The following is a 22,505-nucleotide window of genomic DNA, read 5'->3' on the forward strand; positions in this document are numbered from 1 at the left end:
GCCCAGTTTCCCCTCTTGGAGGCCTGTCACAGGCCCCATAGCCACAGCCTTGCTGGCGAGAGGCCAGTGGGGATCTGGTGTGAAGCAGGGTGGTCCCCAGAGGCCCAAGGGCCCCACCAGGGGGGTGGCGGGAGGGCTGAGTGGGGTGCCTTGAGCAGGAAGCGGAAGCACTGAATAACCCCTGGCAGCAGCCGAGAGCTCATTTCTCACTCGACACAGCCGGAGCTGGAGGTGGGCGCCCAGCACTGAGAGGCCAGCGGACCAATGGTGAGCCTTGGAACCTGCTGGGTCCCCGGGGCGGGAGCTACAGGTGGTCAGGGCTGGAGTATCTGGGCCCCGGGAGAGAGGAAGGATCCCCCGCCACGGGCCCAGGGGCAAGAACAGCCGGTCAGAGGCAGAGGCGAGAGACTCAGGATGAGTGCAGGGCAGAAGCTAGGCCTTCCTCTTGCCTTGCCTCAGACCCAGGCCTCGTTGGGCCTCGGGGCAGGGGCGGCCCCAGCACCCCATTCTGTGCCTGACTCCCCTTCAGGACCCCAGATAGACTCTCACCTGCTCTGCTCAGGACTTGGGACCAGGCACAGGGCCTGCTTGCTTCCGTGGAGCCCGGGCTGACAGCCTGCTGGTGGGGGGGGGAGGGCTTGCTTGCGCCTCAGCACCCCTCCCCCCTCGCACCCCCCACCTGCCTTGTTCCGACCGCAGGCTTCCTCTGGCAGCTGCACCCGCCTCCCCTGGCCCCTGGCCCTGCAAGCCTGAGGCCCCCAGGGACAGAGAGTTGAACGGAAATGCTGCAGCTGGGGAAGCCCCTTGGCTGGGAGGAAAGGGGGTCGACCCCCAGCCTGGGACCTGGCTGGCGGCGGGTAGAGCATTGCTTCGGGGTTGGTCCCTCCATCCGGGGCCTCACCTCGGCAACTGGCCCCAACACCTGCCTCCTTGCAGGCACCTTCCCTCCCCTCCATCACCCCTCCCGGGGGGCAGAGTCTTAACACAGTCAACCAGCATTTATTGGCACCTGCTCCGCGCTAGGAATTGTATAGGTGCTTGAGCCAAATAGATCTCTGCCTTCCTGATGGGGACACAGGACAGTAAGCCTAACAAACAGCCGCCTCCGGTGTTGGGGAGGGGGCAGGAAAGTAGAAAGGGAGCGCCAGGCTGGGCTGCAGGCGAGGAACCCAGGTCAGATTAGGCCCAACTGAGGTGCTTTGAGCCGGGATAAGCAGGTGAGCCTTGTGGCTCCTGGGGATGGAACATTCCGGACAGAAGGACCAGCCAATGCACAGGCCCCAGGCAGGCCTCAGGGGCACAGTGGGCGGGGGGGCGGGGGTGAGAGGGGGGAGGAGGCATCCGCGGCCAGTCTCCCTTACTGAGTAAGGACTTGGGCTTTTCTGCCTGACTGTCCCTGCCTCACCTAAGAGGCGACAGAGCACAGGCGATGACCCGTCTCCCCACAGGACCTGCCCTGCGCCCTCGGGCTCTGGACACTGCTGGCCCTGCCGGGGGTCCTGGGCTCAGGTGGCACCAAGGACAGCGAGGGCTCCAGCTTGGTCACGGTCATCCTGCTGCTGCTGCTGCTCCTACTGCTGGCCACTGGCCTGGCACTGGCCTGGCGCCGCCTCAGCCAGGACTCCGGGGGCTACTACCACCCAGCGCGCCTGGGTGCCCAGCTGTGGGGCCGCACGCGCCGCCTGCTCTGGGCCAGCCCACCAGGCCGCTGGCTGCGCACCCGGGTGGAGCTGGGGTCGCCCGACGAGGACCTAGAGCGGCAGGATGAGCAGGACATGGAGGATGACTACGACCTGGGTGGTGGCCGGGTGGAACCCGCATCCCAGGAAGAGGGGCAGCCATGCGGAGAGGGGCCCAGCGCACGGCAGGCCCCAGAGCTGGCCGAGGAAGCACACGACGACGACGACGACACCGAAGGGGGCCTGGGCCTGGGCTCCCAGAGGCTGGCGGGGGGCTCAGGCGGCAGTGCCGAGGCCCTGCTGAGCGACCTACACGCCTTTGCTGGCAGCGCGGCCTGGGACGACAGCACGCGGGCGGCTGGGGGCCAGGGCCTCCACGTCACCGCCCTGTAGGAGCCGGCCCTGGTGCCACAGCCCGGCCACTGTGCCTCCGCTTCCCAAGCTGCCACGGCTGGACAGCCTACCCCGGACTCATCATCTCCCACACCCCTGCTTGGAGAGCCTCAGACTGCCACTCCCCCCACTAGTTCTGTGCCCAAGTGTGTGTATCCCTGCCCCCCGCCCAGGAAGGCCATCCGTCCCCAGGGGCACTGGCATCCGTCTGAAATAAAACCCCTCCAGCCCTGGGGTCTGTGGTCCTGTCGTGACCTCTCGGGACGAGTCGTGACAGGTGCGCCTCCTGACACGACCCCACCCAGCCCCGCTCCAGAAGTGCAAAGGAAGAGCCAGGTCAGTGCCACGATTCAAAACTTTTAATTCTCCAAGGGCATAGCTCAACTGCGGGAGGCCAGGGGGATGCCCTCAGCCACAGCCGGCGGCCCTTGGCGTTCAAGATTCAAGGGCACAGCCGCCCCCAACAGAGACACACGCTCACGCACATGCAATCCTGTACCCTGGACTCAGCCCCAGGTCTCTGGAACTGGCCCAGGGTCCCACCAGAGAGGGAGGGGTCTCCACGCTGCCCGCCTCCCCACCTGTCCTCCTAGCGCCCAGGGCGCCCGCGGCCCCTCTTGGACTTCTTGGTTCCTGAGGGGGGTCGGATGGGGAGGGGGGCAGTGCTTGAGGGCGGCGGGGGAGGCGGCGGGGGCAGGAGAGGAGGCAGAGGGGGCTCCATGGGATCTGGCGGGCCGGGGCTGGGCCGGAATCCCTCGAAGGGCGAGAACTTCAGGGGGCTGCAGGCGACAAGGCAGCAGTCAGCCTCTACTGGCGCAGGGCCGGGGGGCCGACTTCCCACCCTGGTGCTCAGGCTGTGAGGTCAGGTGCCCAGTAGGCAGCCCTGCTGTAAGGTGTCCCCACAAGAGACAGAGAAACAGAGGCTAAGACTGGTTAAGAGATGGCCAGGGCAGCCCGGTTGACAGCAGAGCCAAAGCCAGAAGAGCTGGAGGCCAGTGCCTGCCGCACCTGACGGGGGTCCGGGGGCTGCTGTTGAGGCGCCGGGGAGAGCGCAGCTTGGGCTGGAAGGAGAAGCCCTCCTTGATGCTGTCCAGGACGGAGGGCGCCACGTACGTGAAACCCTGGGGGCAGAGGGGGCGCGGGCGAGGCTCAGGGCCCATGGCTCTTTGGCCACAAGCCCTGCCCGTGTCCCCAAAGGCCTCAGGCCCCCAGGCCTCACCAGGAAGGCCTGGTTGGCACTCTCACTGAGGGCCGTGTCATCTGGACTGTCCACCGGCGTCTGCCTCGTGAAGTGGGTGTCAAACTGGCTCACGTCCTCCTCCGACTGCTGTGGGTCCCCAGGGCAGGTGGGGTGTCAGGGGTGTCCAGGACAGGGGCTTCCACCCACCCCTGGAGCCAGAGGGACCTCCACTCACCAGGCAGGGCCGGAAAGGGGGGTCCACGCGGCGGGCCAGGAGGTCCTCCCAATTAATGTGCCGGAAGAAGGGATGTTTCTGTGCGGAGAGTGCCCCAAACGTGCTGGGACTTCGCCCTCCTTGGCTCCCTCTGAAACTCCCTTGGCCCTGAGGCCCTGCCCCTGCACTTGAGCAGCGTTGGGGGCTCAGCCCTGCCCCCTCATGGTGGTCTCAGACCCACCTGCACGTCGGCGGCGTCCCCTGGGCCACCCCCAATCCGTTGGCTGGGATTCCTCTTCAGAAACTGTAGAACAAGGACAAAGGGTGAGGGTCCCGGGGAGGGGGACCCGTCGTCTGATCCTGAATGCGGGCTGGGGTTGGGGGGAGGCTCTGGAGTGTGGTCTCCACCTCCTGACACCCTCAGGACTTCAAGGTTTGGTCCAATGGCCCTTTCCTTTTTTTAAATTTTTTTTCATGGCCGTACCCGCGGCCTATGGAGGTTCCCAGGCTGGGGGTTGAATTGGAGATGCAGCTTCCTGCCTGTGCTACAGCCACAGCCACGCCAGATCTGAGCTGCGTCTGATGCCAGATCCTTAACCCTCTGAGCGAGGCCAGGGATCGAACCCACATCCTCATGGATCCTAGTTGGGTTCTTGACTTTCTGAGCCACCATGGGAACCCCCCACGGCCCCTTCTCCGCGAAGCCACTGCAAGGCGCCCCCTTGCAGGCATCACCCCGGGGCACTTTCCTGGGGATCCAACTCGCAACCTGGGTTGGGGTGCCCACCCTCCCACTGGGATCCCAGAGATGGCCTTCAGAGGAGACAGCAGCCAGCTCTCCTCGTGCACATTTCACTGAAGAGGACTCGGACCAGGGACTTGTCCTGGGTCAGCAGCTGGTCTGGTCAGAGCTGACGTCACGGACCCCAAAGCCAGAGCTCCGCAGCCCAAAGGCACCCATCTGGGCAGGGGTGGCCCGAGCAGCCCCGGCCCAGGGGGACCCAGGAGCCCAGGCAGGGCCTGCGAGGAGAGGCCGGGGCAGGAGGCAGCGCACCTTTTTGACAAGGTCCCGGGCATCCGGGGTGAGGTAGGGTGGCAGCACCAGCTTCCCTCTGATGATCTTGTCCATGGTTTTCTTCCGGTTCTCTGCAGTGAAGGGTGGCTGGAGAAAGCAGAAGGTGAGAGGGGCCTTGTGGGCCACCCGCCGGCCCTGCCCCGCCAGGGGGCCCGCCGCCCGCCCGCCCTCCCTCCCGCGGGGGCTGGACTTGCCGATCCAGTGAGCATGTCGTACATCAGGGCCCCCAGGCTCCACCAGTCCACCGCCCGGTTGTGGCCACTGCGCACCAGAATCTCAGGGGCCCTGGGGGCCAGGGGACGTCAGTCAGGCCAAGCCCTGCCTGCCTGGGCTCCCGAACCCCTGGGCCCAGCCGACTGCCGCTTACATGTACTCGATGGTGCCACAGAAGGTGTGGGTGACCGTGCCCTCGTGGATAGACTCCTTGCAGAGGCCGAAGTCCGTCAGCTTGATGTGGCCTGAGGATGCACCGGGGGCGGGGGGGTTGGTCGGGACCCCAGCCCGCCGCGCCCGCCTCTCCCCAACCCCCCTCCCCGGAGCTCTGCGCCCCCCCCCCACCAACACGCATGCACACCCTGGCTGCTGAGCATGACGTTCTCAGGTTTGAGGTCCCGGTAGATGATGCCTTGGGAGTGGAGGTGGCCCAGGGCCAGCGTGATCTCTGACAGGTAGAAGCTGCAGAGACAGGACAGGGTGCAAGCCGGGTGGGGGTGGGGCCAGGCTCTGGCGGCAAGGGGGCCCCTGGACCCCCCCGGGAGAGAGGTGGGCGGGGGAGGGGGTTTAACACCCACCAGGCCGTGTCTTCCAGGAAGATGCCCTCTCGCTCCAGCCGCGTGAAGAGCTCGCCGCCTGCGACACAAACACGTCAGCGGCTGTGCACCGAGACCGAGCTCCTCTGCTCACCGAGCCTCGGTTCTTCTTGGGGAGAGTGGGGCTCGCAGTTCCCGCCCTACCTGCCTCACAGGGCTGCCGTGGGGTGCAATTCAATTCAGCAAACATCTACCGACGCCTACTCGGTGCCTGGCCCTGTGCTGGGTGAAGCTGGGGACACAGAGATGAAGAGACCCAGCCACTGCCCTCAGGATGCTCAGTCTAACGGGGAGACAGACAGGCAGACAACCGCTCTGATGTGCCAGGCTGAGGCCACACCTCCGAGAGCCTTACCCGAAAGACCTCACAGAGCAGATGGGGGGACACCATTAACCCCAGCACGAGGGGAGAGAGAAAGTCCGTGGCAGCGGTGACACTTAGAGGGGATGCAGAGATGGAGCACAGGGAATGAAGCTCACAGCTCATCGGGAAGGAGGCGGTCGGTGGGAAAAGCAGGCCCGGACCACTGCACGGTGAGCAGGGGGCACCAGACCAAGGAGGCCAGGCGTGATCCCGGCAGTTACAGGGAGCCCTGGAATTCTGAGTAGGGTGCTGGGGACAACCCCATGCTCTGAGACAATGATCCTGGCAGTTAGTGGAGGAGACACGAGGCAGAGGGTGAGCTGGAGGCTTCGAGACCCATTAAGGAGCAACCGTGGCTCCTCCCCTCCCCCAAGAGACTGGAGAGGACGGAGGGCACCGCAGAGAATGAACCCCCTGGATCTGAGACCCAACTGGATGCAGGGCACACAGGACAGAGGACCAGGACACAAAGGGGTAGTGGACATGGACAAAGCCACCTTCTGGACTTGCATAGGCAGTCCCACCACTCCCAACCACCCCCAACACAGGTGAGGGATACGAGAGGCACTGGACAGACGTTTGCTGAATGAATGAATCAATCAATCAATGGATGAATGGACAGATGGATGAGGTGGGGGCCTCCAGCCATTCTACACACCACACCCCTCCCAGCTCCCCCCAGAGCTCCCTGCACTGGTTCCCTGGACTCACCCACGCCCTTGGCAGGGCCCAAACACATACCACTAAGGCACTCGAGGATGAGGTAGAGTTTGCCACCAGTCTGGAAGGCATAGGCCAGCTCGACAATGAAGGGGTGCTTCACTGACTCTAGAATGTTCCGCTCAGCCCGGGTGTGGGCTGTGTCCTTGGCATTGCGCACGATTTTGGCCTGGAGAGGCAGGGACCGGTTAGAAGGTGGGCGTCCAGGGCTCCTTCAGACCCTCCAGCCATCACCTTTCTGCTATGCTCCATCTCCCGGCTGTGTTTCCCCATCATTCTGCTCCTAGCAGCAACTGTCCTTGCCCAGGGCTGGTTTATCCTAGCAGCAAGGTGTTTCTTAACCTTGGCACTCACGACATTTGGAGCAGGTAATTCTTTGTTGGAGGGGGCTGTCTTTTTGGGGGGCTGCACCTGTGGCATGCAGAAGTTCCCAGGGTAGGGACCGAATCAGAGCTATAGCTGACAGTCTACACCATAGCCACAGCTACACCAGATCCGAGCTGTGTCTGCGACCTACACCACAGCTCATGGTGATGCTGGATCCTTAACCCACTGAGTGAGGCCAGGGATCGGACCCGCATCCTCATGGATACTGGTCGGGTTCGTTTCCACTGAGCCACAGTGGGAACTCTGGAAGCTGTCTTATTCTTGGGACGTACCTGTGGCATTGCGGAAGTTCCTGGGCCAAGGATCAAACCCATGCCACAGCGGTGACAATCCTTAACCCCACTAGGCCACCAGGGTGGGAACTCCTATCTTCTGCACTGTAGGATATTTAGCAGAATTCCTGGCCTCTACCCACTGGATGCCAGTAGCATCCTCTCTATTCATGACTCTGAGATGTACACAGACATTGCCAGATGTCCCTGGGAGGCAGGCAGTGTTGTCCATGGTTGAGAATTACTGCAAAACCATCTCCTCCCCGGGTTCACGGAGCGCACTGGGAATGACAGCCACTCAGTGAGGCTCTGTGGGCTGAAGAAATGACTCACCTTCCTCAAGACTTTCATGGCATAGATTTTGCCCAGGTTGGTGCCCTGCACCTTTCTCACCTGGAACACCTGCAGGGCAGGGGAGACAGGATCAACCTCCCTCTCCACATCCTATCTTCCAAAAGCACCACCCCGAAGCTCTGGCACTGGGACCAGAGGCCTAGGCCCACCCAAGGGTGGGGCAGTAAAGATCCGAAGTCCTGATTGGAGAGGATTTACTCTTCCCTCCTTGACCTGTTTACCTCTGAGTTCAAGCACAGGCTCTGATGCTTTAGAAGTCTAATTTGTTTTGAGACCCTTTGCTCCAGCAACACTGAGGAAGGAGGGCCAGTACCTTGCCGTAGTTGCCCTTGCCCAGCACGCGCAGCAGCTCAAAGCAGTGGGGCCCAATGCGCTCAGGGCCCGGGTTTACACTGGTTTCTGTCAGCTCCACCTCCTCATAGTGTCCCACAGGCCTGTGGACACAAGAAGTCAATGGGGGGAGCTCCAGTGCTCCTAAAGTCCCTTTCCCCAGCCCATTCCCTCCTCCCCCAGCACGACCCTCACTCACTCCAGGCCAGCCGCCCTCGACTCGGCAAGGGGACACGCATCCTGTGAGAAACCGAGGGGTAAGAGCCAAGGGAGGTGCCAGGCCCCCTCCCCCCGAGGCTGGACTGCTTGGCCCAGGAGAGGAGGGGTCAGGACTGGGAGCTGGCATCCGATGGGTCAGGACTGGGGAGCAGAGGCGAGGGCAGGAAAGGGAGACTCAGGGACAGGGCTGGAGTCCTGCCAGACAGGTCGGGGTGAGAGTAGGGTCAGAGCTTAACAGTGCCTGGGATCTGAGACAGACCGAGGTCTGCTGGAGCCGAGCCCCCTCTGGGTCGAGGGAACCCGAGGTATCCCACCGCCTGGGTGAAGGGATCGGGCCGGGATCGAGCCGCGCCCGCGCGTCACTCACCGCCGGGCTGAACTCTGGCTCGCCTTCGCCCTCGCTGCCTTCCTCCGTCTCCAGGTCCAGGTCAAACACCGCCGCCATACCTGCGCGGGCCCGGCGGAGCCCCTCTGCTAGTACCTAGCCACTCTGACTGACAGGCCGGGGCCGAAGCCCTTACGTCATCGCTCCGCGACGGAGGCCTCGCGCGCCGGGGACGCAGGAGGCCATCCCTCCCTCCCGCCTGCGGGGCAAAAGATGGCGTCCGTCGCAAGGCATCTCGGGAATGGTAGTTCCAGGGTGCCGGGATGCCAAAGCCCGCACAACCCTTTCCCGAGGACCCTTCAGTCTTCCCAATACAGCTCCCCTGGGGCAACACCCGACTAGGGCCTCCTGGAGGGCGACCATCTTGGCTCCAGGGAGAGTTTGAGTTTGGATTATGCAGAGTCGGAAGTGCAAGCAGGTGTGCGTGTAAGTGCAATTCCCAGCTCTGTTGGAACCCTGCGTTACCAGGCTGTCTCGGTGGCGAGAGGCAGGTCGAATATATCTCTCTGTTGGTCCCTGAAAGGGAGCCGACCTTTGCATCACGTCTCCCTAACGTGCCTCCCAGCTCAAGGACCTGCAGGTCAGAGCTTTTACTGCTCTGTGCTCAGCTTACTGCTGGGCTTTGTTGCCACATTCCTGCCGGAAAGGGTTTGGATCTCGTAGATCCACCCGTAAACATGGGCTTGTGTTGGAGTTTGCTTCTTTGCCAATTTCAGCACATTTAGTGATCCCGCTACCCGGTACAGAATAGTTGCTTAGTAAAACTTCACTACAGTGAGTGGGTGAACACACCACATCTGGTCTGTAAGTTTAAACCTGGGCACGGGGAGTTCTGTCTTGGCGCAGCGGAACCATGAGGTGGTGGGTTCGATCCGTGGCCTCGCTCAGTGGGTTAAGGATCTGGCGTTGCCTTTGAGCTGTGGTGTACGTCGCAGAAGGGGCTCAGCTCTGGCATGGCTGTGGCTGTGTTGTAGACCGGCAGCAACAGCTCCAATTAGACCCTTAGCCTGGGAACATCCATATGCCACAGGTGTGGCCCTTAAAAGACAAAAAAATAAATAAATAAAATAAATTTGGGCATGGATTCTTTTTCTTTCTTTCTTTCTTTTTTTTTTTTTTTTTTTTTTTTGGCTTGTTAGGGCTGCTCCTGCAGCATATGGAGGTTCCCAGGCTATGGGGTTGAATAGGAGCTGTAGCTGCCAGCCTCTGTCACAGCCACAGCAACATGGGATCTGAAACACGTGTGCCCTACACCACAGCTCATGGCAACGTCAGATCCTTAACCCACTAAGCGAGGCCAGGGATCACACCCGCTTCCTCATGGATCGAACCTGCTTCCATACGGATACTAGTCAGATTTGATTCTGAGCCACGACAGGAACTCCCTCAGGCATGGATTCTTGTCGGGTGGAGTTCTGGGGTTGTGAATTGGGCCAGACCAGGCCTTGGATGAGTTCTGAATTTTGGAAGCTGTCTGAATGTGCATTCCAGTTGGACAAGGGAGGCTAGACGTGAACTCAGAATTCAGGGTCCCAAGCTGGAGGAGGACTGCCCGGCTGGGTGTGGCCCCCTGGTTGTAATGCCACCCTCAGGAAACCCTTAAGTTTGGCTTGGTGTGGGTGTGGGTATCCCTGGCAGGCCTCTCGCCAAAGGTCAACCCAGAGGCCTGGCCTGGGTGGCAGCTTATCCTTAGCGCTGGATGCCACAGATATCCCTTCAATACTGCTCCCTCCTCCTCCCCTCCTCTCTAGCTGAGCCTGACAGGTGTTGTCCAAAGTCGCAAGTGTCTATCCCAGACTCGGGACATTTCAGTAGTGTAAGCCTTTATTCGGAGAAGGACACTCGTGGAGCTGTCCGCAGCTCCCATGCTGCACAGAGACAGGTTTCTCAAAGCAGCCTCCCCCAAATGCAGAGGGAGTGAAGGGTCTTCTCTGCCAATGCTGGTTAGGCGTATCCGAGGCCAAAGCACCAAAGCTTGGTGGATAAGGTACACTGTGCTCGGGTGGGGGTGTTCATATTGTGTCCGGGCCACATATGAATGGGGGCAAAGAGGTGAGTGGGGCCTAGAAGCTGAGTGGCCCCATACAACTTAGGCAAAGCAGAAACCTGGACCTTGCCTCTTGTCCCTCAACACTTCAGCCACTGTAGTATGACATCAACGCAGTGGCTTTTCCTCTCTAAACCTGGTTCCTTATCTGTAGAATGGGACAATAGAGTCCGCCTGGAGGGGAGATGATTACTGCTGACGCCAGGTCAGATGCTTCTGCTGCACAGGCCAAATGAGGCAGGTGGGGCACTGCTGAAAGTTGTCAGCCAGCTCTAGAACGATCTAGAATTTGTTCACAAAGGAGGGACTTAGTCTCAGGTTTTCTTGGGATCTGTCCAAGGCCAGGGGCCAGCCAGGTTCTCTCCTGCAGACAGCAGGAAGACAGACAGACCTGGAGGGGTGGGGGCGGATGGGCTGGGCTTGGGCCCACTTCCACCAACCTGGGGGCAGGATGTGCGTGTGTGTGTGTGTTTTCATCTGTTGTTGCTTCTCCATGGATAGAGTCCTGGGCAGCTGTGGGCTGTACGGGGCCTTCAGGTGGGCAAGAAGGACCAGTGGCCCACCTGATACATTCTTTTGAGGCCCTCAAGTCCAAGACGCCTTGGTGTCGAAACAGCCCTGCCACTCACTCTGGGACAGACCTGGGGTCTTGGAATGGACCAGACCAGGGTTGGGGCAGGGCTATGGGAAGAGAAGCAGGGAGAGCACCAGGGAGCAGAGGGCACCACAGCCACCCACCCCCCATCCAGCACTTTGCCCCTGCCCTCCGGCCCCAGCACTATTTGAAGTGGGATAAGAAGTAAGCAACAGGATAGTGGGGCCCATCAATACCCAAGCCCTGGCAGAGGCCCAGCAGGCGGAGACGGGCCTCTGCCAGGCTGGGCCCAGCACAGGCCACACTGCAATAGGGCTCCTCGTATTCGCCAGGCACCAGGGCCTCCTCCAGCAGATTGAGGCGCAGCAGGCCCTGGTCATGAAGAGCCTTCAGGGTCTCACGGCTGGCAGTGGACCTCAGCGCCTGCAGGTGCTGGGACACCAGGCACATGACACCCACCAGGTGGCCACGGGCGCGGGGGCGAGCAGGCAGGGCAGGCCGCAGGCCGCAGGCCACCATAGCAGCAGCCAGCAGCAGGTCCACACCATAAAGCTCCAGGATCCAGTCTCGCAGGTAGAAGCCGCCCATGCGGGGGTTGATCTCGATGAGCCGAGGCCCCGCCCCGGTCAGCTTGAGCTCCACATTGAAGACCCCATCCAGCAGCCCACAGCCCAGGCAACAGCGGAAGGCTGCCTGCACCAGCTGCGCCTCCTGCTCCGGTGCCAGCCCAGTGGGCATGCAGGCTGCCGTCTCAGTGAAGCCAGGCAGCCGTGTGGGGCCATTGTCGGAGACGAAGGCAGCCAGCAGTTGCCCACCAAACAACACCAGATCCACATCGTGTTCGGTGCCCTCGATGAACTCCATCAGCAGCATGGCATTGCCCCAGCCCAGCCCAATGCCGGGGTGGTCAGCCTCGACCTGCAGGTCTCGGGAGATCCGGGAAAAGTGCTCGTGGCACTGCGACGCATCCTCCACCAGCCGCACACCCACTGCGCCCGCCCCAAACTCCAGCTTCATGACGCCTGGCAGGGGTACCTGGCGGGCAGCCCTGTCCACATCAGCCTCACTCTCCAGTGGACAGCAGGGCACAGCATAGAGGGAGGGTGCGGGCCAGGGTGGGCCATGGCGGGACAACAGGTGCAGCTGGGTACGGCTCTTCTGCTTGGCCAGGTGCATGGCGGCTGGCGGGTTGCTGGGCAGACCCAGCTCCTGGCAGAGCAAGGCTGTGAGCACCAGGCAGTCATCCCAGTAGGAAAAGCAGCCATCTAGTTGCAGGCCACGTGCCCGCACCAACTCCGCCAGCACCCGTGCATTCTCCTCATCCCTCTGGTGCTCCGTTACATTGAAGTGGATGAAGGTCTGCACCAGCTGGGACGCAAAGTGGTTGGGGTCCGAATCCACCAGATGCACCTGCAGAAACCACAGGACGGCAACACACCGAGATCAGCTTGCACTGAGCGCTGGGCAATAGGAGGTGTCTACAACATAGTCCTGGCCCTCAGGGGAGACAGGTTCACCGATGCTAGGTGCTCAAAAAATATTTGTTGATGATTAAGTGGAAGGTACAGAGGTGGGACAGCCCAGAGGGAAGGAAAGGCCACCTAGAGGAGGCAGTGCTTCGGCTGGGAGCTGAATAAGACGAAGGAGGGCTGCAGCAGGCAGGGGGTGTGACGGAGGTGGGAGGGGCTAGCGCAAACGCGGGAGAGGGGGGCGGTGACAGTGAGGCCGGGTGGACTCTTTCCCACAGGCAGCCTCAATCCGGCCAGGGTTTGTAGGCGAACCACCAGGGTTAGGGCTTGGGACTAGTGGTCTGGGGTGCCAAGGGGCCGTTTACACCTGGCGAGGACAGAACTCAGCTAGAGGCCAAAAAGAGTTGAGACTTCCAACCTGGGCTGGGCGACAGGCCCCGCCCCGACGCTTGGGCTCTAGCCCCCAGCCAACCGCTCGCGCAGGTCCCGCCCCCAGGCTAACACCGCCCCAGGCCCCGCCTCCACCACTCAGGCCGGGACTTTGAGCCCCGCCCACGCCCCGCCCACCTTGAGTCCGTAGTCGCGCGCCGCCTCCCACACGAACTTCTTGCTGAAGCCGCCCGCGCCCAGCAGCAGCAACTGCTTGCCCTCCATGAGGTACCGCGCAGAGCGTCGCAGCATCGTCTCCACCAGCGGCGCGGCCGCCGCCTCCTCGGCCGCCAGCCCCGGGCGCGGCGCTGCCCACAGCCCCTCGAGCGCGCCGCACGCCTCCAGACACAGGCCTCCGTTCAGCTCCAGGGCCACAGGGGTCAGCGCGCGGCCGGCCACCGTCAGGGCAAAGTCCACCCCTGGGCCAGGCAGGTGGCGCAGGCTCAGTGCGGGCCCCCCGCCGGCCTCGCGCCCCCGCGCCCCCGTATCCCCGTCCCCGGCGGCCCGCACTCACCGAGGAAGTCAGTGCGGGCCTGGCGCCCGCCGCGCTGCTCAGCGCTCAGCCCGGCCTCCAGGGCCTGCACAGCGGCTAGAGCGGCCTCGGCCGCAGCCTTGACACGCTGCCGCACGACCGCCACCTGCGAAGCCTCACCCAGACCGCACTGGGCCAGTGCCACCTCCAGCGTTTGTGGCAAGGAGCTCTGGTGCCGCAGAGGCCTGTCCACACGGCCGACGCCGCATACCATCTGGTCAGGGGATCGTCAGGTGGCTGGCTCAGGAGGAGTCCCCCCAGGACTACGCCCGTCCCCAGCCCACCTCCCCTTATGTCATGATCCAGGCCACACCCCTCACTGGACATTGAAGAAGTCTTGTTCTCCAGTTTCACCCCACAAACCACCTTCCCCTGCTACTGTTCATCCGGTCCCTAGGCCCCTGGGAGGGGTCTCCCAGGCTTCCAGGCCCAGCTGGGATCTCTGCTCCCTAAGGGCTCCAAGCATGCTTGCTTCCAGTTCTGCAGCCCCGGTGCCTGTGCCTGCCTGGTGGGCCCAGCCCTGGAGCTCCAGGAGGGTTGAACCTCTCCCTCTCTGCTTGAGCTGCCCGAGTTGGAGCCCCCTCCTAAAGGGCTTCCTGCAGTGGAGGTTATCGGGGACCCTGCGTCAGCTTCTTCTGTGGGCAAGAGCTCCCCAGGAAGAGGGTTCAGCACTGGGCCCTGGTGCCCGGTACCTTCTGGTACCCAGCATGAGATCCCAGGTCGGGCTCCTGGGGTGGGCAGGGTACCGGCAGGGTTGGAGAGGAGGGTGTCAGATTCAGGAGTCCTTACCGAGGCAACCGAGACCCCCCCCCACCTCCAAGATTTTGCCCAGGGCCCCCATCAGCTCAGTGGAGCCGGGCTCAGGTGTGGCCGCAGGGTCAGGATCTGAACCAAGCTCACCTTGCTCAGCAGGGGCCTATCACCCTGTGTCCGACACACCACAGCACAGATGCGCAGAGCCAGCTCAGGGCCAGGTGAGGGGCTGCCTGGAGGACGATGCTGAGGCCTGAGCACGGAGCAGCCAGGAGGCTGAGCCAAGCTCCACCCGTGGCCAGCCCAGGTGGCTCTCACCTGGGAAGGGCAGCCGGGCAGGTGGGCACACAGCCTCCACCAGGACACTCTCCTCCTCCTCCAGTTTCTCCAGCAATGCCAGCACTGTGTCCACCACTGGGCCTAGCTCTGCTCGTGGGTACAGACGCAATGCCTGCCGCCCCCGCCAGCGCCAGCCACTGAGCTTCACGGCTACCTGCAGCAGGGAAGGGAAGGGGACCTCCTCACCACCCCAGGCCCCTGCAGGCTGGGACACTCGTACTACGGGAGCTAATGAGTAAACTGAGGTAAGAAGACAGGGGACCAACACAGAGAGGGGGCAGTGGCAGGGCTCAAAGTTGGCACCAGCTTCCCAGCAGGCCTTGGTAACCATCCACCGGTCCCATCCTGCTGGCACCTTCAGAACCTCAGGGGCGGGAGGCCGTTACCTGCAGGGCATCACCCAGGGCCTCGGAGTGCAGAAAGGTCCCTACTTCCTCCTTCACCAGTGCTTCCTGGCCCTCTTTGCCATTCAGCTCCACCAGCCGTAGTCCCGGGCTGGCATCCCCTCCCCGCAGCAGTGCCGGTGGCTTGTAGGTGAAAGCCAGGGTAGCTGGCACGGCCACGTCACCCTGCTGAGCCAGCAACCGCCTTGTCAGCAGCCGGTCCTCCAGCAGCCGGGCCAGCTCGGCCGAGGCTCCTGTGGGGCAGGTCAGGTCGCGGGCGAGCTCAGCTGCCTCTCGACCTGGGCCAGGCCCCAGCCCCAGGCCCGCCAGGAAGTAGGTGGCTCGGCGAGGGGGGACAAAGTCATCCAGGAATGTCAGACCCCCTGAGTGGAAGCTCACGGCCTTGGAGACCAGCAGGGTCGACTCCCCTGGCTGCCCTGGTGCTGGCACCTTTGTCAGCCAAGCAGGGGACAGGCAGAGAAGCATGTTTCCTGTGGGCAGAGGGAGGAGGGTTGCTGGCCAGGGCAGGCTTGATGCCCCGTGCCCTCCACCTCCAGCCCGGGCCCCTGGGTAGAAGGGGCAGCTGCTCCCAGAAGCCACCCCCACTCGGAGCAGGGCAGCTGGTCCAGTGGAATGCAGGCAGTTGCCAGGGTCGGCGGGTATTTTGGGATGTGGCCGGGCCAGGGCAGGGCTGCCCTTTCTGCAGGAGGGGGTGGGGACTTGGGCACACACTCACCCGGGCTCTGGACCCCACCCTCCAGCAGCACGGACAGAAAGGTACTGGGGGATCCCAGAACGCACAGGGTCGCCTCCGCCCCGGGGCAGCCTCGAGGAAGACAACATTGCCAAGCTCACCAAGGGCTCCCCTTGGGGTCTTGCAGCCCAACGTTCTCCACCCCATGGCCCTGCCCCCACCCTTGGGCCCCCAGGTCCTTCCAGGGGATCTGAGAAAAGTAAAGGGGAGAGGGGAAGCTGGAGAGGGGTGGGGGCGCTGCCTGCCCAGCCCTGCCCTGCGAGCTGGCTCCCGTCTCTCAGCAGCTGGTCCACAAGGGCCCCGGGGGCTGGGCGACCGGAGCTCTGGGTTCGAAATGAGCTCTGCCACTGACTCTGTGTGACCCTTGGTGCCTGTAGCGGGGGGAGGAGTCTCTGTGCCTCATTTTCCCAGTTGGTACAATGGGGCCAGCTCTGTGACGGCCACGAGCTCTAGCTGTAAACCCTCTGTCTACGCAAACTCTCGTGGCTACCTGATGCCTACAACAGATAAAGCAGAGAGGAGTCTTGGGTCCCGACTGCTAGCTGCCTCCCCAGCAGCTGCCAAGACACTTCTATAGAAGCTTTGGTTCCACAGAACACGGATGGCCAACCCCAGGGCTGGATATTCCAGGGGCAGGAGGGAAAGCTTGATCTCTGACTTTTCCAGTGCCAGATGCCCTTTGAAATGCCTGAAGGTTGGAGGTTGCCTGGCCTTGCCTCCCTGGCTTCAGACCCAGCCAGAGCGTGGGGGAAGGGGCCAACCTTGACAGAGATGGGGAGCAGGCTGGGCTGAGGGTGCCTCCCTCCTCCCGGGGGTACCCCTCCCCCCCCAGGGACCCCCCCCATCCCCGGAGCCCTCAGGCACCTGTGCGGGGCACCTGGCTTCGGTCCTGAGTCTCCGGAAGGCCAGCTTGCTGCAGACAGCTCTGCAGGAGGCTATAGTAGTGGACGGTCCAGGCCCGGGCCTCTGCCCCCTCAGGGGAGCCCTTGCAGTCCAGGCCCACGTCGTGGCGCCAGGAACCAGGGAAGCAGCTGGGGGGCGGCAAGCCAGAGCCCCCGCTCCCAGGGCCCTCCTCTTCCTCCAGGTCCTTGGAGCCCAGGGGGCAGTCCCACTCAGGACCCAGTGCATCCAGGGAGAGCTAAAGGGGGCAGAAGCGGTGGGTCTTGGGTAGGAGCGGGGCCACATGAAGTCACTCCAGGGTATCAGCGCCCCACTCTCCTAACCTGGGGCAGACACTTTTGGTTCCAAGGAACCAAAGAGCGTGGGCTTGGATTTGGGGGTGAGGAACCTGCAGGTGGGAACGCTTTGTACAGTGTATGTGCAGTGCCCAGGGGGCGGGGCGGAAAGCAGTGCCCTGCTGGCTGGAGCACTGCCCCCCAGCCCCATGCCCAGGTTGCCCCAGCTTGGTTCACGGGGGCAGAGGTTTTTTGCTAGTTTTGTTTTATCAAGGCAGTCCTGGCACCTAAAACAGTGCCTGGCACACTGTAGCTGCTCAGTGTTAGAAGACTGAGGAATAAATGAACAATGAACCAAGTAATCACTCCTGGGCTTCTCTCTGGTCTCAGTGACCCATCTGTCATCAAGGAGTTCCCCTGAGACCGCAGTTCATCAGTGAAGCCAGTCCATCATCATCCCCAAGTCGGCCTGAGGACCTACTGTGCGCCCTGTCCCAGGTCCGGCATTACTAGGGAAAAAGCAGGTGCCCTTCTTTTCAGATGTCCTGAGTCATGGAAATGCTCTTTGGGTGAAATCTTACACCCTGCCCCTCTCCGAGGCTGGCTGACTCCCGAAGGAGGCGCCCCAGGCTCAGTGGGAACATAGGTAGGAACACAGGTAGGCATGTCCACCCTGGGCCTCCTTGGACAAGCCATGAGGCTTCTTTGGGCCTTGCGGGTGCCCGATGCCTGCCCTGTTGCCCCCGCGAGGTGTCAATGAGGCTGGACCTAGCGTACCACCTCAGTCACTGGGAGCCAGGGTGCTGCAGGCGACCAGGAGGGCACAGGTCTGAGCCACAGACCTGGATTTGAATCCCAGTTTGCCAGTATCAAATTCCGAGCCTCGGTGCCCTTTAGAAGCTGCATTCCCTGAGCCCAGACTGGGTTCACTGCTGTGTCCCCACCCTCAGAATAGGGCAGGGCACAAGGTCATAAATATTGCAGAATGAATGAATGCCAAGGGGACCAAGAGTGCCCGCCTCCCGGGGCTGATGGGGGTGAGAGGAAGTGTCTGGCACCCAGACAGGGAGTCAGTGGGTGTGTGTGCATCTGGTCATGGGTCTGAGCTGTCTGCACGGGGAGCCCCCGGGGCTACGGTGTGTCAGGTGCTGCCCTCTGGGCGGTCCCTCTGGTGAGGGGTTTGGGCTTTTATGGGGAGGGACGAGGAGACTCACCATCTTACAGGTGGAGAGGCTGAGAGACTGTTGGAAGAGACTGAGGAAGAGAGACGGAGGAGGGAGTCAGGGCAGTCCCGTCTCTACCGCAGCGCCAGCCCCTAAGACTTGGGAGGCAGAGAGGTGGCCGCCACGTGCCTCTCTCTGGTCCTGGCCAAGAGGTAGCCCGCTGCCCCACCCCCACACCAAGGAAGCCGAGGGACTGACGACGCCAAGACCTCACAGGGCCCGCACCCCGAGCGCACACATCCCAAGTTGCCCCGAGCAGCGCAGCCCTGGGGGTCCCAGCCCGCAGCCCTTCCAGCGGGGGTGGACGTGGCGCCAGGTCCCCGCGCGTGTGTGCGCGCGCGTCTGGGAAGGGGGTGAGGTTAGTGTCGCGGGTCCCGCTGGGGGGCGCGGGCGGTCAAGGTCCCCATCCCCGCGGCCCCTGCCCCGCAGTCCCCTCCCTGGCTCTCCCCGGGGCGCGGGCAGCAGCCGGGGTACCTGGCGGGCGTAGCGGCTCGGCGGGGTTCGGCGGGCGGCGCGGACCAGCGGGACTCGGGACTTGGGAATCGGGACTCGGCGGCGGCGGCACAGCGCCCAGTCAAGGCGGCGCCGCTTTATATAGAAGCGCCCGGGGCATGCCCAGTGCCGGGCGGGGGCGGCGCGGGGCGGAGGGGCCAGGCCCCACTGTCCGCCCGATGGGGGGGGGACCCGCTCCGCCCCTCCTGCCCAGATCCTGGTCACCCATTCCAAACCTGCTGCCCTGGGGTGGGCGGCCCGAGCTGCCAGAGGCAGGGCGGAGGGGTGGATCAGGGAGAGACGGACAGAAGGACGGACAGGGGACCTTCAGAGACACAGAGTAAGTGGAACAGAGGGCCGGCTCTGACGGAGAGCGATCATCAGAGAGGGTCACAAACGTACTGCCATGTAAAGAAAAGACAGGAGGAGTTGGGAGTGGAGGGGAGAGAGGAGACCCAAAATAAAAAGAAGGATGGAAAGAGGGGAGGGGGAGGGGCAGAGGGGAAAGCTAGAGTGGGCAGAGACTGCTACCAGGGCTTGCCCTCTGGGGAGGGCGGCTGGGGTGCACATTCTGGAGCCCTGGCCTTGGACAGAATCCTGAGCTCCCCGGCACCCTGGCCGCAGCTGTTTGCCAATGAGCGCCCTGCCTTATGGCACAGAGCACCCCCAGAAAGGCCCTCTTGAGCAGGGGTCCCCGTACATCTGTGGGGTCCCCTCCTCACCTCTCCCGGCCCCTACCAGAGTAGTGACCACCAGGTAAGACACCCCTACAAGAGAAGTCCTAGTTCCCTGGGACACCCACTGCCCTGCAGAAGGCCACGAGGCAAGAGGGCACCCCAGCTGGGAGTTCCAGTGGCTGTGAGCCTGGGAAGGTCTGCTCCGCCCATCAACGCCCAGGTCAGCTGGACACCCACAGCTATACCCACCATCTCCCCAGATACACACCCTTACCCCCAGGCACACGCACCTGAACACCCCAGAAGCACACCTCAAGAGACCTGGCTCGGAGTTCCCACTGTGGCTCAGGGCGTTAAGAACCCAGCTGGTGGAGTTCCCATTGTGGCTCAGCGATAACTAACCCAGCTAGTATCCGTGAGGGCACGAGTTCAATCCCTGGCCTCACTCAGTGGGTTAAGGAACCCGAGTTGCCATGAGCTATGGTGTCACAGACATAGCTTGGATCTGGCATTGCTCTGGCTGTGGCCAGCTGCTGCAGCTCTGATTTGACCCCTAGGCTGGAAACTTCCATATGCGGTAGGTGTGACCCTAAAAAAGAAAAAAAAAATGGGGCTAGTTACCATCTCATAGGCCTGGTAAGGATTATCACCGTGTCCTGCACCCTCCTCGCCGCCCCTCCTCTCTCTAGAGCCCCCCGGAGGCTAATGGGCTGAGGGAGAGTACCGAGGGGCGAGAAGCACTTGTGGGACCAAGGGCGGCCACTTTGGGACTTTTGTACTGTATACAGAGCAGCCTGTGAAGACCCAGCCTGTTTACCAAGAGAGGGGCTCAGAGGGGAGAAGTGACTTATCTGAGCCCCCCAGCCCAGCCCAGCCCCCTATGCAGGTTTCCAGGGCTGCTCTGGACTCCTCTGCTCCAGATCTGCCCCAGGCTGTCCCCGTGGCCAGCCCAGCCTCCTGGAATGAGGCATGGCCCCCCTGGAAGATCCATCCTCTTGCTGCGTGGTGGCCTGAGCTCTAGGGAGGTCCCATGGGAGGAGCGGGGGTGGAGCGTGGAGGTCATCAAAGAACACGAGCTTTGACACTTAACAAGTATTAAAATCCAACAGAGTAAACTTTTTTTTTTTTTTTTTTTTTTGGTCTTTTTAGGGCCGCACTTGCATCACATGGAGGTTCCCAGGCTAGGGGTCAAATAAGAGTTACAGCTGCCGGCCTACACCACAGCCACAGCAATGCCAGATCCAAGCCCCACCTGGGATCTACCTCACAGCTCAGGGCCACGCTGGATCCTTAACCCACGGAGCAGGGCCAGGGAGCAAACCCACATCCTCATAGATACCACTCAGTTATTACCGCTGAGCCACAACAGGAACTCCAAAGCTTTTTTTTTTTTTGCTTTTTTTTTTCAGCACCCACAGCGTATGGAGGTTCCCAGGCGAGGAGTCTAATTGGAGCTGAAGCTGCTGGCCGCAGCCACAGCAAGCAGGACCTGAGCCTCGTCTGAGACATATGCCACAGCTCACGGCAATGCCAGATCCTTAACCCACTGAGGGAGGCCAGGGATCAAACCTGCAACCTCATGGTTCCTAGTCGGATTCGTTTCTGCTGCACCATGATGGGAATCCCCCAAATCTTTTTCAAGTGTTTTTGGTTTTGTTTCTGGGTGCGGCTGTGGCATGCAGAAGTTCCTGGGCTACGGATCAAACCCGAGCCATAGCAGTGACCAGAGCCACAGCAGTGACAATGCTGGATCCTTCTCCCATGGAGCCATCAGGGAACTCCTCAACAGAGTAAATTTTAAAGATCTTTTTTGTTTTGTCCAGTGGTTTGTGAATCGGGCAGTACCCCGTCTAGCAGATAGAAAGGCGCTCCAAGGAGCTGTGCAAAATGAAAGAGCTTTCCTGGAAGATGGGAGCAGACCTGAAGAAGTTATACTTAGGCAAAAGAGTGGGTTGGTTATTGCAAGGTCACTTTCTTTCAGGCGGCGACAGGGGCCTATCAGGCAGATGACCTCGCTTGTGCTGGTCAGGCGATTTCTGATTGACTGATTTAAGATGCCATTTCTGAGAGAACTGAAACTGTAATTAAGTTGTCTCAGTTTGGTGATGTGGGCCTTACTTAGCCTAAGTGACTCCATTTCTTTTGGACTTCCCATGTGGCTCACAACATTTGGGGCCTATTTTTGTTTGTTTGTTTGTTTGCTTGCTTTTTAGGGCCACACCTGTGGCATATGGAAGTTCCCCAGCTAGGGGTCGATTGGAGCTACAGCCACTGGTCTACGCCACAACCACAGCAACACAGGATCCAAACCACGCCGGTGACCCACACCACAGCTCACGGCAACGCCAGATCCTTACCCACTGAACTAGACCAGGGATGGAACCTGTGTCCTCATGGATCCTTGTTGGGTTCGTTAACTGCTGAGCCATGAAGGGAACTCCCAAGGTCCTGTTGTTTTTAATGTTTTTGATGCAGCATCTGGGGACTCAGGTTTCTGATCCCAGGCTTGGCTGCGCAGGGGCTCCTGGGAGAAGGTAGCAGTGTCAAGGAAGTTCCCTTGCGGGGCAGTGGGGGTAAAGATCTGGCATTGCTGCAGCTGTGGTGCAGGTCACAACTGCGACATGGGTTCAATCCCTGGCTGGGGAACTTCCACATGCTGTGTGTATGGCCAAAAAAGAAGAACAAGAAGAAGGGGAAGAAGAGGGTAGTGGTGTCAGCAAATCAACCTTTCCTTCCCTCCCCTCCCCTCTCCTCCCCTCTCCTCCCCTCTCCTTTCCTTTCCTTTTGGCAGCAGCTTGCAGCAGTTTGATGTAGGATCTCATTTCCCAAGCCAGGGATTGGACTCCAGCTGCAGCAGTGGAAGCACTGAATCCTAACCACTAGACCACCAGGGACCTCCCAAGTCAGACTTGTCTTGACCTGTCCCAGGCACTGTACCGAGGGCTTTATGTGCCATATCTCACCTAACCCTATTCCAAAGCAGGTCTGATTCTCTGCTTTACAGATGAGGCAATTGAGTCTCAGAGAGGTGACGTGATTTGCCCAAGGCCACACAGCTAGTGAGAGGCAGGGCTCAGATCTTCCCTCTCCCGGAGTGTGTACATATACGCAAACAGAACAGTGTGGTCTGTGCCCACTCCCAGGCTGCCCTGGCTGGGCATCAGCTGTGACGGCGTTTGCCTCGTGGATGCAGGGAGGAAAATCGGGGTTGGGCACCTGCAGCTCAGCACAGGGCCCTGGGACTTGGGGCACATAG

The 22,505-nt window shown here is 61.7% G+C and overlaps 3 protein-coding genes across 11 annotated transcripts; 1 reads left to right on the plus strand and 2 right to left on the minus strand.

Moving 5' to 3' along the window:
* The first annotated feature begins 200 nt into the window (after positions 1–200).
* On the plus strand, positions 201–2,307 carry PTPRCAP (protein tyrosine phosphatase receptor type C associated protein). The gene is made up of 2 exons (XM_003122461.4): positions 201–267; positions 1,449–2,307. The coding sequence occupies exons 1-2, from the start codon at positions 265–267 to the stop codon at positions 2,070–2,072; spliced, it is 627 nt and encodes a 208-aa protein (XP_003122509.1). The 5' UTR covers positions 201–264; the 3' UTR covers positions 2,073–2,307.
* Positions 2,308–2,416: 109 nt separating this feature from the next.
* Positions 2,417–8,506, minus strand: RPS6KB2 (ribosomal protein S6 kinase B2). Of its 9 annotated transcripts, none has more exons than XR_014836765.1 (15): positions 8,364–8,506; positions 7,977–8,017; positions 7,761–7,881; positions 7,427–7,495; positions 6,456–6,603; positions 5,333–5,390; positions 5,116–5,216; positions 4,909–4,999; positions 4,758–4,826; positions 4,521–4,628; positions 3,708–3,770; positions 3,488–3,565; positions 3,292–3,399; positions 3,081–3,193; positions 2,417–2,851 (listed from the first exon to the last, which is right to left on the minus strand). XR_014836765.1 is itself a non-coding variant. In XM_003122462.5 (15 exons), the coding sequence occupies exons 1-15, from the start codon at positions 8,439–8,441 to the stop codon at positions 2,662–2,664; spliced, it is 1,458 nt and encodes a 485-aa protein (XP_003122510.2). In that variant the 5' UTR covers positions 8,442–8,506; the 3' UTR covers positions 2,417–2,661. The 9 variants fall into 9 exon arrangements, 6 of the variants coding, with proteins under 6 accessions (XP_003122510.2, XP_005660687.1, XP_084866707.1 ...); XM_003122462.5 differs by having other exon boundaries at positions 4,736–4,826; XM_005660630.4 differs by having other exon boundaries at positions 2,417–2,958; positions 4,736–4,826.
* Positions 8,507–10,187: 1,681 nt separating this feature from the next.
* CARNS1 (carnosine synthase 1) lies at positions 10,188–18,648 on the minus strand. The gene is made up of 10 exons (XM_005660632.4): positions 18,555–18,648; positions 18,072–18,111; positions 16,547–16,820; positions 15,665–15,754; positions 14,932–15,419; positions 14,525–14,699; positions 14,354–14,439; positions 13,436–13,667; positions 13,060–13,340; positions 10,188–12,433 (listed from the first exon to the last, which is right to left on the minus strand). Exons 2-10 carry the CDS (start codon positions 18,072–18,074, stop codon positions 11,207–11,209), a joined length of 2,856 nt encoding a protein of 951 aa, XP_005660689.2. The 5' UTR covers positions 18,075–18,111; positions 18,555–18,648; the 3' UTR covers positions 10,188–11,206.
* Positions 18,649–22,505: the final 3,857 nt, after the last annotated feature.

Source organism: Sus scrofa, chromosome 2 (assembly GCF_054392235.1).
Source record: "Sus scrofa isolate SSC_HxYL_T2T_F1_AM1 chromosome 2, Sscrofa_HxYL_maternal_Yorkshire_Landrace_v2.0, whole genome shotgun sequence".
Classification (NCBI taxonomy): Eukaryota; Metazoa; Chordata; class Mammalia; order Artiodactyla; family Suidae; genus Sus; species Sus scrofa.